Source organism: Natrix helvetica (assembly GCF_964273705.1).
Source record: "Natrix helvetica genome assembly, chromosome: 1".
NCBI classification, from domain to species: Eukaryota; Metazoa; Chordata; class Lepidosauria; order Squamata; family Natricidae; genus Natrix; species Natrix helvetica.
The window spans coordinates 294994946-295012421 of NC_138548.1; the positions used below are offsets into that span (position 1 = coordinate 294994946).

Here is a 17476-nt window from a genome sequence, read left to right on the forward strand (position 1 = left end):
ATGTAAAAAAAAATCACACCTTCTAGAACAGAAAGGTTTTATCCCTAACCATCAATAGTGTACATGACTGTATGTTAGTCTGTTGAAGCTTTCTTGTATTTGAAAGGGATTTTAACAAATTCCTGATGCAGGCTTTTCCTGTCCGGTGCTTCCTGATGTGTGATTATTACAATGCCTTTACACTTAGTCACAGGCAAATGAGCTGATAGCTCTGAGCGCAATTCCCCTGTTCATACCCATTTCCAGAAGTAATGATAAGACAGACTCAGAAGCTGTGCAGTCAAAAACAGCATGTTGTTGAGGAGATGCCCCTTGAACCTTCATCTCTGCTCAGCCTGTCTCAGCTGCCTGGCTCATCCCCCTCGGTCAGAAACAGTGGCGATGGACAATGAAAGGTCCCTTCTCATCGTAGGCTTGTCGATTGATCCACACATTTTGGAAAGCATTGAGTGAGGCTACAATGGAGCCACCCAGCCAGGCAGAGAAGGTGCGGTTGGGAGAAGCTAAGATGCCCACTTTGCTCTCGGGCTCCAAGTCTTGCAGTTCCTTCTTAATTCTTTCAGAGAAGCCACGGAGCATGGTGGTGCCACCAGCCAATAGGACATTGGAAAGCAGGTCTGCCTCTCTTTCTGACTTACATTTTTTAACACTATTTAGTGCTTGGACATGAAGTCCAACTTCTGGGTATCCCAGCATGGTAGGATTGAAGAGGACTTCTGGGCAGCGAAAGCGTTCACTGCCAATGGAAATGACCTGCCTGTCAGGAAGAGTGTAGTCCATGAGATACTTTTTCTCATCTGCATTTAGCTCAGCCTCATACTGCTCAGGGATGTAACAGCACTTCTCCTTGATCTGGCACACCACTTCCATTTCTTCCTTTTGAAAAGGGTTCCCAGATTCTCCCATAATCTTGGCCAAATATTCTGTCAGAGCATTGCCTGCTATGTCCAGGCGATAGGTGGCATGTGGCAAGATATACCCATCATGGACAGGAGCAGTGTAGGACGTTCCGTAGCCAGAACCAATCACCAGCCCACCAGTGCGCCCATATGAATAAACTGACAAAAGGGACTGATGAGCAACAAACATGGCTGGAACTTCAAAGTTCTCAAACAACAGTTCAGCCATCTTTTCACGGTTGGTAGTCGGAGACATAGGAGCATCTGTAACCAGCACAGCCAGCTCTTCAGGGCATACGCTGAGTTCATTGTAAAATATATGGTGCCACAGCATCTCTAGAGCATCCCAATCAGTGACCACACCATGCGTCATTACCAAATGTGTGCTCACCTCTGCACGCTGTTGTGGAATGTTCTTTCCAATGTAGTACAATGGACTTTCCTTCGTCCTGAACCTGGGTACCCCCACAACACTTGGCACGATGGATCTTGGCTTTTCATCTCCAGCAAGGCCACTCTTGGTGTAACCAGTACCTGTATCGATCACAACAGCAGCATAGTCTTTGTACTTATGTGATGGGCTTGACTTGGAAGTTGAGGCAGGAGCCTTTGATCCAGGTCTGTGTCCTGAAGGACCAGGGCTAGCAGCATTTTTGTAGCGACTCATTGTAAGAGGACTTTTTACATTCTCACCATACGAATATATGACCAAACACCTAGACACCAGTTCCGCAGCCTTAAAGCAAGGGAAGACATCCTATCAGTACAGAATATAGGAACTCAGTTGTCATAGTGGTGTCCTAACTCATGCATAGGTCAGAGTGACATCATAATAGTAGAGGATAAATTCTAAGATAGATATGGAAGTGAAATGGAAAAGTTTCCCACAGAGATGTTGTCATAAAGACACATCCACTGAAAACATATAATGATGACCTGAAGGACCAGATTAGGGACTGATCATTGTGGAGAAAATTTGCCTAGCTGCTAAGAGTTGTCAATGAATTGATGGCACGTAGTCAATATGTTAAACTTTAATTGAAGTAACTGCACTGGCCACCCAATAACTATCAGGCCAGGTTCAAGGCTTGGGTCATCACATGTTATACCCTAGATACATCCTATTGTCTGTAAAAGACCCAGAGATTTCCTGGGATAATCAGGAGTAATCCTGCAACATATCTGGCACCTATTGTGGATGGGCCTTCTCTGTGATGACATGTCGCCTATGGAATGCTCTCATCTCTGACTTTCAGGAACCACTAAAGAGAAAACCTTGTAGGCATCTTTTAAAGACCATCTCTTTACCTAGGCTTTTCCAGTATGGGGCAAGATGCTTCCATTCCACTTTTTCAATGAATGTATATTTTAATTGCTTATTGTTTTATATTTATATAATATATTGTTTAAGTATTTTACTGATATTTGTATTGCTTCATTACACTTTGTCATAGGAAGGGATATAGAAATATATTAAATAAAGTATGATTAGAGAGCCAATTTGGTCTAGTGGTTAGGGTACCACCAGGCTAGAAAGCAGGACACTATGAGCTCTAGTCTCATCATGAAAGCCAGCTGGGTGATTTTGGGCCAGTCACCCTCTTTCAGCTTAACTCACATCACAGGGTGGTTGTTGTGAGGGGAAACAGGAGGAGGAAGCAATGTTCATTGCTTTGAGTTGTTCGTAAAACAATAAGGGCAAGATACAAATAAATAAATAAATAAATAATGAATAAATAAATAAAGAATAAAAAAATAATTTAACTGATGCCATGACTGTCCATAGCACCATTCAGTTAAAGGATATAGAATCCTTTATTGTTCTAAATGACTTCAGATCTGGTCACTTTCCATGTCTATTTCTGTGAATTTGAATCACTTTGCATGAACCTGAATTCTGCACAGTGATTTATAGTTTAGAGTATCAGTTTTTAGACACAGTGATAGGAATCCTATGGTGATGGCTAGAATGCAGTACTTCAGGCTATTCTGCTGACAGCCAGCTGCCTGCAATTTGGCCATTTGAATCTCACTAGGCTCAAGATTGACTCAGCCTTCCATCCTTCCAAGGTGGGTAACACGAGGACCCAGATTGTTGGAGGCAATATGCTGACTCTGTAAACCACTTAGAGAGGGCTGTAAAGCTCTGTGAAGTGGTAAATAAGTCTAAGTGCTATTGCTATACCATCCCTCCTTTTTGTGCCCTGAGTAGAATTCCATCTTCATTCTCCTGGTGATGTCTACAAGAGTTTTTTTTCCCATTTTTTTTTCAGAATATGAAGCAATGGGGTTTGTTTCTGAGTTACGTGTTGGAATGTAAATTTTATTCCCCTAAAGGAGAGGACTGAAAAATAATCCCACAGGTCTTCTATACTCAACACTTTGAAGAATTGTGAACTGGGCCTTGGTTCAAGGAATCTCCCTAGCTTGTTTTCTCTTCTGTCCACACATAGGGAATTAAAAAAAAACCACATCTGTGTGGCTAATCTGCCTTTGCCAGCTTAATTTTCTTGGTTTGTCAGAGAAGCCGACTTGATTCTCTGTATTCAGGTAGTATTAGTGACAAATGCAGCTTATTCCAGCTGCCTAAGAATAAATTTGAAGATAATATCCTGAAAATCCTGTTCAAGCCCAGGGAAAAGAGGCAGGAGAGGAGGATGGGAAATTATCACTCATGTGTCTTTAAAGTGGAGTAGTTGAATTCATTATGGCAACATTTTGTAATCAGAAGGAAAGTTTGATCAGTGCCTGATTGGGATCAAACACCAGCAATTGATCAGAGAGACATTTAAAGCATTTCAACATCAGTGGGTAAGAATGGAGATCTGAACGGGGAATAAAATCAGAATCAGTTATAAGAGCAACCCAAGTACACATTACTAGTCTATGTTTTGACACATACTCAATAGAGTGCAGTGCTTCATTATTTAATTTATACACTAAGTCTGTTAGACCACCATGACTGGATTTTGTTATATTTTGTTTTAAGCAGCTCATTGACCAAAATAAACGCTCTTTCTCCCCCCTCCCCAGTTTTAAGGTCAGGGAAGCAAATCAGATCTTGGGACAAGATTGTCCCATCCAATCCAGATGATATCAAAGCAAATTTTTTCAGAAGGCCAACTCTTTTTTGATATTTATCCTTTACTGTATTTTTACATGCTAAATTTGATCAATAGCTGATTGGAATTAAAATATTTTAAGCACCTTAATTCTGAGGTGAATTAAAAGGGGTACAGTCTCTGTTTTGGAAAAGATAAGGGTACAGAGAATTGGAGGCCCAAGACACATAAAGAGAAAGTGAGGAGAACTGGATGAGAAACCTTTATATTTAACCCACATTCCAGATTATATTGCTTTAGAAACTGGTTTAGTACACTTCCAGTATAATGGAGTAATAGCAGATTATACAGCTGTACACATACTGGTGTCCAGAATCTCTGCTCATGCTTCTATTCATATATGAAAGGACATACTGCATTCGTGTTTACGAGACAAGCATACAATGCAACTAATGGTTTGTCTAATTTCAGTTTGCAGCAAGATACATTTGGTATGTTTTTGCTGTGAATCTGCTTTATGCTTGCTGCGATTCTAATTTGGAAGGACCATATATATTACTCTCTGCAGGTTAAATAAATGCATTTAGTGCCAAAGGTATACTAAAACAGATGATAAATAAATGTATAGAAGCACATACAAATATTTACCAGTCCCATGATGCCAAATAATTATATTTTAAAGGAGGGAGAGGAGGGAAGGGGAAAGGAAGATGTATAAAGTGAAGTACTGAAAATATGTTCAGGGTATGTTTAAATTGAGATATGAAGTATAACTATTACCATATAACTATTATATGGAGAAATCAAATTTGTGTTCTGATGGAGCTGTCCAAGGTCCTAATTTGCTCCAAACATGAAAAGCAGGTTACCTTAAAAATCCTGGTGGTAGTGAGCAACAGTGGAAGATAATTATTCTCCTTATATTCTGCTTATCAGCTTCCAGAATGTTTCTACTAGACCTTACATGACATGGAATGTCAAACCAATGTGGCCTGATTTAGCAGGCCTCTTTTTATGTCCCTATATTCTAAAAAGGTGAGTTTGTCCAGGTATTTGACAACCTCACATTTGTTTTGCATTTTTACCAAGCTGTTTGTCTTGATCTGCTTTGTTCTGTGAACTGTTCGGATCTGTTTTGTTCTTCAATCTTTTGGGCTAGGTAAGCTTAGTTAGAATGTTAAGAGCCTGATTTTGTGTGTGTGTGTGTGTGGGGGTGCTCCTGCAAAATCCCAAAACCTCAGTCACTGCACATCTTATTCTAAGGTTATTTGTCATTGTCTCCTTATCTTCCCTGCTTGTCATTTGTTTTGGGCTAAGAAGACTATGTATATATACTGGGATGAAGACATTTCTTAGTTTTATGAGGTTAGTCTGTATGCAAGGGAACCTGAATGATAGGCATATTGTTGAAAGTTGGACCTTTGCTTTGCAGAATGACAAAATGTTCCAATTTTTACTATATATTAATAATATAATATAATACAGTATAGTATAGTACAGTACAGTACAGTACAGTACAGTACAATACAATACAATACAATACAATACAATACATAATTCCATGAGCACTTTGATGCTAACTTATGGTCTTCAATCCTAGAGAATATTATTTCATTATATCACAATTCTATCAAGAAATCCAATTGAGACACATAATCTGATATGCTAATATATTTAAAAATAAATAGAATAGAATAGAATAGAATAGAATAACAGAGTTGGAAGGGACCTTGGAGGTGTTCTAGTCCAAACCCCTCCTTAGGCAGGAAACCCTACACCATTTCAGACAAATGGTTGTCCAATCTCTTCTTAAAAACTTCTAGTGTTGGAGCATTCACAACATCTGGAGGCAAGGTGATTAATTGTTCTAACTGTCAGGAAATTTTTCCTTAGTTCCAGGTTGCTTCTCTCCTTGATTAGTTTCCACCCATTGCTTCTTGTCTTACCCTCAGATGCTTTGGAGAACAGCTTGACTCCCTCTTCTTTGTGGCAGCCTCTTAGATATCATAACTCTGCTATCATGTCATCCCTAGTCCTTCTTTTCATCAAACTAGACACACACCAAGAATAACTAGACAATGTTATTCTGTGAAATAGGTTTTTTTTTAAATCTTTATGTTACTGAAAGACAGTACCTACTCTGTAAGAAGCTGTGGGAGCCTGTTAAATGCTCATCATTACAACTGAAAAGCTCAATAGGGTTCTATGTTCATACCTGTGTCTATGCTATGCTTTGGACTTGCAAGATTCTGAAATTAGGTTCCTCATTTAAAATAAGAGCCATATGATCCTAAGAATACACTGCATTTTTGTTAACCAAGACCTGACTCATTTTAGGTGGAACAATTTTATGCTGTGTTTAGCTTCTGTCATTCTGATCCCAGGACTGAGATAGGAAAGAAAGATCCAAAAAGACTTTCGTAGTTGTATCTTTGCCCCTGGCGTTTCTGATGGCTAGTCACATTTCCTTGGCATCTGTCCTAGTTCTTGTTTATTCAGGGGATAACATTTAGATTCTTAGGAATCCTGACTGCTTGTGTGTGAATTTGTTCTCAGCTTTGACTGGTTTGAGATGCCAAGGCGCTTGTCTCTTGTTCTCTGGTTGGACAAATGTGCTAGCACTATCAGGATGTGTGATGTTAAAATGTCATTTCTGTTCATGCATGAGACTTATTTTTCACTCTCTAATCCCACCCCACCTTCCTCTTTAAGCCAGGAGGTCTCAATTCAGTCACAGTTTGTTTAAGCCGAGCGAGAACAAATTCAATTCATTGAATGAGAAGATAGCTATATTGGGAAGTGTTCAAACACCTCTACATGGGGCACGCCTTTCTCTGAGATAATCCAAGTTTCATGTATGGCATTAAAGGCTGTTTACAAAGCAAAAGAATGAGAAACTTGCAAAAAATTGACATGGGTTTGTGTATGTTTGTATATCTTGGCGGCTTTCAATATCATCAACCGTGGTATCCCTTTGGACTGATTTAGGCAGTTGGAAGTGAGTGGGATAGTTTTGTGCTGGTTCAACTCTTTCCTTTAAGACTGGTCCCAATTGGTGTTGATAGGGAGCAAGAGGTCGAGCACAAAGCCCCTGCACTGTGGTGTGGCTCAGGGCTCGGTATTTTTTCTGCTCCTTTTTAACATCTACATGAAAACACTGGGCGACATCATTCATCACCATGGGGTGAGATATCATCAGTATGTGGATAATACCAGCTATATCTCTCTTTCCAGGTAAAATGAATGATGCTGTGGATACTTTTGGTGCTACCTGGAAGTTCCCTGAATGGGGAACAAAAAAAAATCAGCTGAACCCTGGTAAGATGAACTGGCTGTGTGTGGGCCTCTCTTATCCTGGAGTTTATCAACTCCTTTGGTCTTGGTTGAGAAGCTTACTGGAGGTTTGTATCTGAAATTGCCAGGCAGGACACAGTGTTATAGGCATTCATGCAGAAGGAATAGGTGCTCCTTGATAGTGGCTTGCCTACATATATGGATATTTCTCCCTTTTTCATGCTTTCTGAAGCATTTGATTGACTAAGAGCCGAGGTGGCGCAGTGGTTAGAGTGCAGTACTGTAGGCTACTTCAGCTGACTGCTAGCTGCACTTCGGCAGTTCAAATCTCACCAGCTGAACATTGACTCAGCCTTCCATCCTTCCGAGGTGGGTAAAATGAGGACCCAGATTGTTGCGGGCAATATGTTGACTCTGTAAACTGCTTAGAGAGGCCTATAAAAATGCTATGAAGCGGTACATAAGTCTAAGTGCTATTGCTAGTGCTATAAGTGGTTTCAATAGAAGACAATACCTGTAGCTCAAGGTTGAATTGTGAAATCCTTGGTACTCTCTGTTCCTGGTTCTTCACTTGTAAATGTTTCATTACTGAACCAGATAATATCATCAGTGCTAAATCAAGAATTCCACCATTAAATAACGATGCAACTTATAGTATCGATGGTAGTTTAAAACCTGGCAACCTGGGGAGCATATTATTGAGTCCTTGTCCAAAAGAAACAACAGAAGTAGAAATCATACTCCCTGCCTGGCAAGATTGTATAAATGAAGGTCAGTTTCATGTTCTTATATAGGACACAGCATAGTAGCATATGGCTTAGAATTTCTATCGAGCCATCATCACATGAACATAATTGAAGAGACATGGGAGTTCTCTTAAAACACCCCAAAAGGACTGCTAAGGGCAATACATCCAACCTGGCTAAAGTGAAGATCTTACGAAATTTCAGACTCATGATGTATGATAAATAACTGGCTGGAGTGAATTCCTTTGGGAGAATCTGATAAGTAATGGAATGGGACACCTTGCTTAAATTTGTTTGAAGATCCGCATACTGAATTCATCTTTTGAGGGCAGTTCTAGCATTGTCAAAACTGAATAAGCCCACTTTTCATAAAGAAGCCGACTCAATTAATTTTATCCATGGCTTTTTTAAATCCATGATGATAAAAAATGACCTTTAAATACTCATGGGATCACATATATGGAAAGTAGGGTTAGCTTTAATCAAAAGGTAATAGAAAGAAATCATGCTCTAGCATCCAACAAATCTCTACTTATAAGATAGCATTTTGATAGGTTGTGGAAGCAACTTATTTTGAATAATTTCAAAAATATGAAACTTTGAAGAACAGCAAATTTGGTAGCTGTAAAAATGCTCTGGGACGTGATGGCTCAGTGGCTAAGACACTGAGCTTGTCGATCAGAAAGGTCGGCAGTTCAGTGGTTCGAATGCCTAGCGCTGCATAATGGAGCGTGCTCCTGTTATTTGCCCCAGTTTCTGCCAACCTAACAGTTCAAAAGCACGTAAAAACGCAAGTAGCAAAATAGGAACCACCTTTGGTGGGAAGGTAACAGCGTTCTGTGCGCCTTCGGCATCATCATGCCAGCCATATGGCCACAGAGAACATCTTCGGACAGTGCTGGCTCTTCGGCTTTGAAACAGAGATGAGCACCGCCCCCTAGAATCAGGAATGACTAGCACATATGCGCGAGGGGAACCTTTACCTTTATAAAAAAGCTGAGTGCCCTGCCTCAGCTTGCAAGCTGCAGAGATATAATGGGCTTTAGCAGCAAATTGTTATGATACCTGTAGAGATACTCTATGTGACACTCATCTGGTTAAGAAAAAGCATTCCAGAATAGGGACACATGGAACTACACTTCATGGTATTTGTAGATGCACACCTGCTCAGCTTGTGTCCCTAATGTTTGCTATTTGTGAATTATATGAGAACGTTGATCAAAAAGCAAAATTTTGGTTTTCTAATAGTTTATTGATAACTTCCAACTTTTAGTGCAATGTCTCAGAGTGCCCCCACAGTCTCTCCCTTGGTGTTAGGTCAAAGGATTTAAAATCAACAAAAGAAAACCTTGGGTGCAGAACAATGGAGATCCAAATAATGATCTAATGTTGATCATTCCCCTATATGTCTAGCCTATTCTTCAGCAACATTATTTTTATTTTGTACCCAAACCACTGGTTTTAGATTTAAAAATCTGATATAGAGTTTATTTAAATCATGTTTAGGAAACTAATAGGCATACAAGTTGTAGGATCAAGTTCGTTTTCTTTGTTTTTGTGTAACGTTATAACAGTAGCTTGATCAGAATGGGATAACGTGCCACAGCCAACTGACTGTGGCCAACTTACCATGGTCAGCTTGCCACAGCCAATTAGCCATGGCCAACTCACCACAACCAACTCACTCTGGGACAACTCGACATGGCCAACTCATCATACGACAACTTACTGCAGGACAATGCAACAATGCAATTTAATTATTTAATTAAAAAATATTTTTGCTTTTTGTCATTCACATTTCATTTTGTCCCTCCACTGGTATCCTTTCTTTAATTATTCTATTTCACTATTTCTTTGATATTACTGTAACTCTTGTGGTGCAGTGGTGAATTGGCCGTGGGGAGTTGGCCTGTGGTGCGTTGGCTGCAGTGAGTTGGCTGCAGCAACTTAACTGTGGTGAGTTGGCCATGGCGAACTGGCTGTGGTGAGTAGTTGTAGGCTGATTTGCATCAAATGGAAATTGGGCTAGATTGCTAATAAATGTGAACAGAGAGCCCTTCCCGGTTTCAGGAAGAAATTAAACAAGCCTAAGATATATGCTGGGCAGAAAATGGGTTGAAAGTGCAGATGGCACTGAGTGCCAGATTTCCCATGCTTCCTAAGCAAGTGGCAACCAAAATAAGGGCCAATTTGTGTTGATTTATTGCAATAGCTGCCATACAAAGGGGGCATTCAAATGTATAAGGTGCCCTTTATAGAAATTATTCTGTGCGATCTTCCTAAGGCTTATGACAAGTGGAATTCTGGGGGAAATTAATAATATGCAATAAGCCTATTCAGGGGAATTCAACACATATGAAAAGTCACCTCTGTTGCAGGTTGTCAGTGTGTATATGTGCATGAGGCAAATGTCCAACTTCTTTAATGCTTATCATCTTCTGCTTTATTCTTAACATGTCAGTTCATTTATACAAGCTGCCCTGATGTTTGGGTAGGGCATTAGCAGGAGAAATGACACAGCAATAGAAATATTTCCTTTGTTTTGTTTAAAAAAAAACCTCCTGCCAATCACAAAGCACCTTTTTATCCCTCTTTCCTCCAGCAAGCGAAATCAAATGGAAACTAATTCTGGAATGGAACCTCATTGTTCACTCAAATTTAAGGCAAGCTCTGCTATAATTTTACCCTGCCTGCTGAACCTGAACTGAACCAGAAAATAAAATATTTATTTTTAGCAGAATTCTTTTATAGTATCCCATCACAGGCCTCTTGGAAGTGTACACAACAGCATCATAATAAAAATTATACAATATACCTCCCCACCAGCACAAGATAAATGCAAGAGAATCATTCAACATCCTCAATTGATGGTATGAACTATAATATATTACACTTGGAGAAAAGTCATTTGTACCTTTAGATGAAGCACTAGACTCCCCTTCTTTAAAAAGTGTAGAAAATAATACACTAAGGGTAATGTTTGAAATCTCCTGATGTAATTACAGTATTTTAAATCCTAAAATACCTGACTTGAAAGTTATGCGTCATGAAAAATATGTTTCACTCTAAATTCTAAACAACTGGAATTTTATATGAAAAAGTAAAGACAAATATTATTGTTACAGAAATCCATCAAACAGTATTCATTATAATGAACATAAGATATATGACTCAAGTTAATTAACATAGAAATTTAGGAATAGGGCAGAGGAAATCCTCTAAGAATAGAGTAGAGTAGAGTAGAGTAGAGTAGAACAGAACAGAACAGAACAGAAAAACAGAGTTGGAAGGGATCTTGTAGGTCTTCTAATCCAACCTCCTTCCTGCTTAGGCAGGAAACCGTACATCACTTCAGACAAATGGCTGTTCAACCTCTTCTTAAAAACTTCCAGTGTTGGAGCATTCACAACCTCTGGAGGCAAGTTGTCGCACTGATTAATTGTTTAACTGTGAGGAAATTTCTTCTTAGTTCTAGTTTGCTTCTCTCCTTGATTCGTTTCCATCCATTGCTTCTTGTTCTTAGATTAGGTCATTTAGCCTAATTTAAATAAAGGCTGGTCTTTCCATTTTTTTTGACAAGGCTGGTTTTAACATATACAGGTATTCCTCAATTTACAGTCACAATGGAGCCTGAAATTTTGGTTGTAAGTTGTTAAAGTCACAAGTCAAGTCACCACATGAACGGACTTGATTTCATGACTGTTTTTACAATGGTCACAAATCAAGTCATTGTGATTGTTAAGTGAATCATTTAAGTAAATCCTGTGGTTGTTAAGCAAATCCATTCTTTGGAATGGGTGTTTTTTTTGCCAGTTTCTAGAGTTGCAGCGCACAAATCTAATAAGTAACCTGCAAATCATGGTTTTGGGACTGTGGGTTGCTACAGCTGGTGACAAATGCAAGCCAAACATCCAAAATGCAGTCACATGATGGCAGAGGATGGAGTGTGGCAGTCACAACTTTGAGGATGGGTTGCAAATAGCTTTTTTGAAGTTCATTGTAATTTCAAACAATCATCAGCTGCAAATTGAGAATTACCTATAAAGCCCTTCATGGCACGGGACTGGGCCATCTCCTCCTGGTTACATAAGCCTAGCCCACCCTAGTAGATCTAGCACAAAAGATATGCTGCGTGTATCACCCACTAGGGACCTACATCTGTTGTGTCTCAAGAGACATGCCTTCTTTGCTGTGGTGCTTACCTAATGGAACATTCTTCCTCCTGAGATTAGACTATCTCATGTCATTGATATCCCAAAAATCCCTCACGGCCTGGTTACCTTACGGATCTCCCAAAGAACCAGAGACATGATTTGATGACTCCATTCCTGAGGAGGCTCTTCTCTCTTTTGCCTAGGGTTTGTATATTTGTTTTTAAAATATTTATTTTTAAGATGGATTTTTGTATCTTTATATGTTGTTTTTATATTTCTTGTAGTTGAAAATCTTGAATATATTTTTCTATGCATTATCAATTTGTACCTCTATATCCTCCTTCTCACAATCCAAAAAAATGTTGTCAAGACATCAGTAGTCTTTAGAATTGCTCTAACACAATTCCTTCTGTCTCAATTCCAATAAAGCTGCATTGTCTAATTCTCTTTCTAACTATCTGCTTCTAACTTATTACTTTGAAATATTTATTTTTAAGATAGATTTTTGTATCTTTGTATGTTGTTTTTATATTATATACATTATTTTATTTGTTCCTTCTGTCTCAATATTGTCAAGACATCAATAATCTTTTCTTCATTAGTAGTCTTTAGAATTGCTCTAACACAACTCCTTCTGTCTCAATTCCAATAAAGCTGCATTGTCTAATTCTCTTTCTAACTATCTGCTTCTAACTTATTACTTTAAAATATTTATTTTAAAGATGGATTTTTGTATCTTTATATGTTGTTTTTATATTATATACATTATTTTATTTGTTCTGCTGTTTCAAATTTCAATATACATTTTAGCAATAATATGTTTTTCAAACCCAGTCTTACAATGCTCAGAATCATAAATCTCTACTTTAAATCTTTCTAATAATTGTACGTAAGAAAACCATGGACAAGCATATTCCTCTGCCACCAGATATTGAGCTTTATGATCTCAATGGGGAGAGTTGGGTTTATGATCACTCATAGGATAGTCTTCCTTAATTATCACAATGGCTTACCTCCAAAATTCCAGGTTCCACAGAGGTTTAAATCAAGAACTCTTTTCTCTTATATAATGTTCTGATAGGAATTTCTTTAAGAACAGTTATATCCTTATTATCAATCTTCAGTCTTATTAAATGCTGCTGCAAAACTTGTTCCTTTATTTTCTTCTTGGCAAAGTGTACCAAATCAATTGTTGGAATATTTCTTGTAGTTGAAAATCTGGAATATATTTTTCTATGCATTATCAATTTGTACCTCTATATCCTCCTTCTCACAATCCAAAAAAAAATATTGTCAAGACATCAATAATCTTTTCTTCATCAGTAGTCTTTAGAATTGCTCTAACACAATTCCTTCTGTCTCAATTCCAATAAAGCCGGATTGTCTAATTCTCTTTCTAACTATCTGCTTCTAACTACTTTGATCAAATAATTTCTGTAGCAAATCTGTTATAATTTTTCTCTTTTCAGATTGCTCTATTGATTCCCTTTCCCCTCCATTCTTGCCACTTTTGAATAGTTGCCATTATAAATTTCAAATAAGGGAAAAGGACAAGCAAGCTCCTCTCCTCCTCCCCTCCCTTTTATCTTTTGTCTTTCAGTGCCTTTAAATTTTTACTCTCTTGTGGCACTCCATAATTCTAGTCAACACAGGTATCCCTGTGCCTTTAAAACTTTCATCTCTATTGTACTCCATACTTGCACTCAAGATCATAATTCATGTTTCCATATGTATGGTCAACATCAGACTTTGGCTTATCTCAATGCTTATCTTTCATTTTTTTGCATAATTTTTTAAATCTTATAACATATAAAAATTCCATTTTTGGTTAAACAGTGTGTTGTCTGGGTACAAATAGTTTTAGGAAATGATCATCAACGTGTTTACAACAATGTTCAATATATTGATATTCATTTTACCATAATAATCTATATTATCATTTAAATAATAATAATAATAATAATAATAATAATAATAATAATAATAATAATAATAATAATGTTACAATCATAGACATCGCAATACCAGGTGATAGCAGGGTCAAGGAGAAGGCACATGAAAAAATCGCGAAATACCAGGACTTAAAAATTGAAATTCAACGATTATGGCACAAACCAGCAGTGGTAATTCCAGTGGTAATTGGCACACTGGGTGCTATTCCAAAAGCACTGGAATTACATTTAAAACAGTTAAAACTTGACAAAATCACCATCAGTCAAATGCAAAAAGCTGCACTGTTTGGATCTGCACGTATATTACAAAAATACGTTACGACGTCCTAGGCCTCTGGGTGGGGCCCGACTAGTAATCAATGCCAAATCCGGCGAAACAACTGGCCGCTGTGATACAATCGTATAATAATAATAATAATAATAATAATAATAATAATAATAATAATAATAATAATAATAATACTTGCTTATCCATTTTAACAAACTTATTTTTCATTTTTTAAATCCACAAATTGTCTGCACTGTTTAACAGCAAGAAAGAAACATTACCATAAAGATCTCATTCTTTTTGTAGTTTAATTGGTTTAAAAGTACTTTCACTAAAAATTAATCTTTCAGATAAGGATATCCTTTAACCTTTTAAAACTTTCTTATTCATGATTAAGGTTTTTTTTCTTTGCTAGAAGTTCTTAATTCTTTATACCCATTTTTTTCCAATATTGCTTTGCAATCCAGAAAAAGTGATAACTCACCAAATACAATCTTTTATTGCTGCTCAGAAAATCCTTCTTTAGCTATAAATTAATTGAATCCAAAGTGATTAATAAATGAGGGTTCATGGCACTTTGTGTCCATATAGGATATATTACTTTTATGAGCTTAGATGGAATCCTTTAACTCACAATCATTCAATGAGTGAATCAACTGCTAATGCCTTCATTTCTGCAGTTTACTCATGAGGAGCAGCAGTATAGAGTACAAATGGGTAATTTTATAGTATTTCCTATATCTGGAGAGACTTTGGCAACCAGCATTCAGCTCTTGTGTACTGCTAAGGCTAAGATCAGTTATATTATTTTGCTGTATGAACTTCTTGAAGAACTACAGAAGGGGCCAACAATCAAGGAGAGATGAATTATTCAATCAATACTTTTTATATCATTGTTTTCTATTGGCTGTGAATTTTCTACTAGCTGTGAGCCATGTTACCTAACAGCAAATCTGTATAATCCTTTAATGATGGAAAATATGTGAACTCACTCATTTGCACCCTCCACAAGTCATTTAGAGAAATGCCCATAGCTCAGTGGGCAGACAGAAGCTTTGTATGCAGAAGGATTATATCTACTTAAGGTAGATGATATAGGTGACTACTGTGATCAGAGGACACAAGAGCTGTTTTCGGGTCTGCTAGGCACAGCTTGCTGCCTTACAGGTATCCTCCCATCAGAGGATGGCATCAGAGGCTAGAAAGGGTGGTGATGGTGGAATAAATGGGCAGTAAAGCTGTGTGTGTATGTGATGGGAAATAGGGAGTGGGGAATGACAGGTAATGAAAACCCAAGAAGCTTGGCACCAGTTTATACCAGAATTCAAGGCCAGACACCCTGAGAAAGAATGCCTATTGCCCCAAAATATTTTAGTGTTCTCAAAACATCTTGGTGAGTTCTGACTGGCTGAAGATGGACTGGTCATTGGGGGGGGGGAAGCTGGGATGAGGGGAAACCTTTTGAGTGTGTGAAATCCAATGTCTGCCCTTACTGCAGCCAACACCTTTTTAGTAAAAGAACCTTTTGCTTCAACCCAATTGAGTCTAGGCTCTCTCTTTCCTAAGGGATCAGATTGAGGCAGATCTGACAACTGAACAATTTCCATCAATTCAAGGGTAGTCAAATGCAGCACTCCAAAAGTGAATGGATCAACATTTATTTATGAGGAGGTCAAATAGAGTCACCTCTGTTAAACAGATCTCATATCTCCTGTCATTATAGTCAAGTCCTGCAAATGCAATCATTTATATCAATTCTCCAATTGCACAAATGTTGTCAATTGATGAAAAGGACACGTATTTGGATTTAACAGACATGTAGATTGAATAGAAGCCTTATGATTGGGCCACGAGGGTGGTTTACCCCTCGTGGAAATGTGCCCACCAGGTTTCCGGGCATTCCATCAGCCCCGGGCCCTGGGTAAGGGTGGTGGGGTGGCGGTGGTTATTCGGGAATGTTTAGAGCCGAGGGAGTTCACTGTCCCTCAGATACCCGGGTGTGAGTCCCTTGGTGTGAACTGGGGCCCAGGGAGGCAGTGGGGCTTGCTGATTGTATACTTGGCTCCTCGCTATGCATCAGCAGCCCTGCCCGAGCTCCTCGAGCTAATCTCAGCGACGGCAGTTGAGACTCCCAGACTTTTGGTCATGGGGGACTTCAACTTGCCGTCAACGGGAGCGGCTTCCGAGGTGGCTCGGGAGTTCATGGCTTCCATGACGGCCATGGACCTGACCCAATTAGTTCAGGGCCCCACTCATGAAGGGGGCCACACACTGGACCTCATTTTTGTATCTGAACAGTGGACGAGTGATCTGGGAATAGGGGACTTAGTCATCACGCCCCTGTCATGGTCAGATCACTCATCCCTCCGGCTGGACTTCCCTGGCGCTATCCCCCACTGCGAGGAGGCGGAACCAGACTCTACAAGCTGGTACCGCCCCAGGCACCTGATGGAATCGGACAGATTCCAGACGGAGCTTGGGCCAATACCTGTAGCCCTGTCCCGCTCCCGCTCCGAGGACCTAGTGACTGCCTGGAATAGGGCAACGACTGGGGCCTTGGACCGGGTTGCGCCTTTGCGACCTCTCCTGCGGCATCGACCCACCCGGGCTCCTTGGTTTACTGAGGAGCTAAGGGTGATGAAGCGTCACAGGAGACGTCTAGAGAGCAGGTGGAGGTCCTCACGCTCCGAATCTGACCGAACACAGGTAAGAGCCTATTTGCGGACTTACCTTGTGGCAATAAGAACGGCCAAGCATAGGCATTGTGCCGCCCTTATTGCGTCCGCGGATAACCGCCCTGCCGCCCTGTTTCGGGTGACCCGCTCCCTTTTATCGCAGGGGACGCGGGAGACACCCTTACAGGGAAGAGCAGAGGAGTTTGGGGAATATCTTCAGGACAAAATTGATCAGATCCGGAGCGGATGGACCTCCGTCAGTGGACCAGACGAGCCGTCAACAGCGAGTCTTGAGAGACCATTCTGGGAGGAGTTTGACTCTGTTGCCCCCGAGGATTTGGACAGGTTACGTGGACGGCTGCGGCCCACCACATGTTCAATGGACCCGTGTCCCTCCTGGCTGGTACTGGCAGCCTGGGAGGTGAC

The 17476-nt window shown here is 39.5% G+C and overlaps 1 protein-coding gene across 1 annotated transcript; it reads right to left on the bottom strand.

The window, feature by feature from the left end:
- Positions 1-366: 366 nt before the first annotated feature.
- On the bottom strand, positions 367-1566 carry LOC309398940 (actin, cytoplasmic-like; the record flags this gene model as incomplete). Its single annotated transcript, XM_081966261.1, has 1 exon — positions 367-1566. One exon carries the CDS (start codon positions 1564-1566, stop codon positions 367-369), a length of 1200 nt encoding a protein of 399 aa, XP_081822387.1.
- Between the last annotated feature and the right edge of the window lie 15910 nt (positions 1567-17476).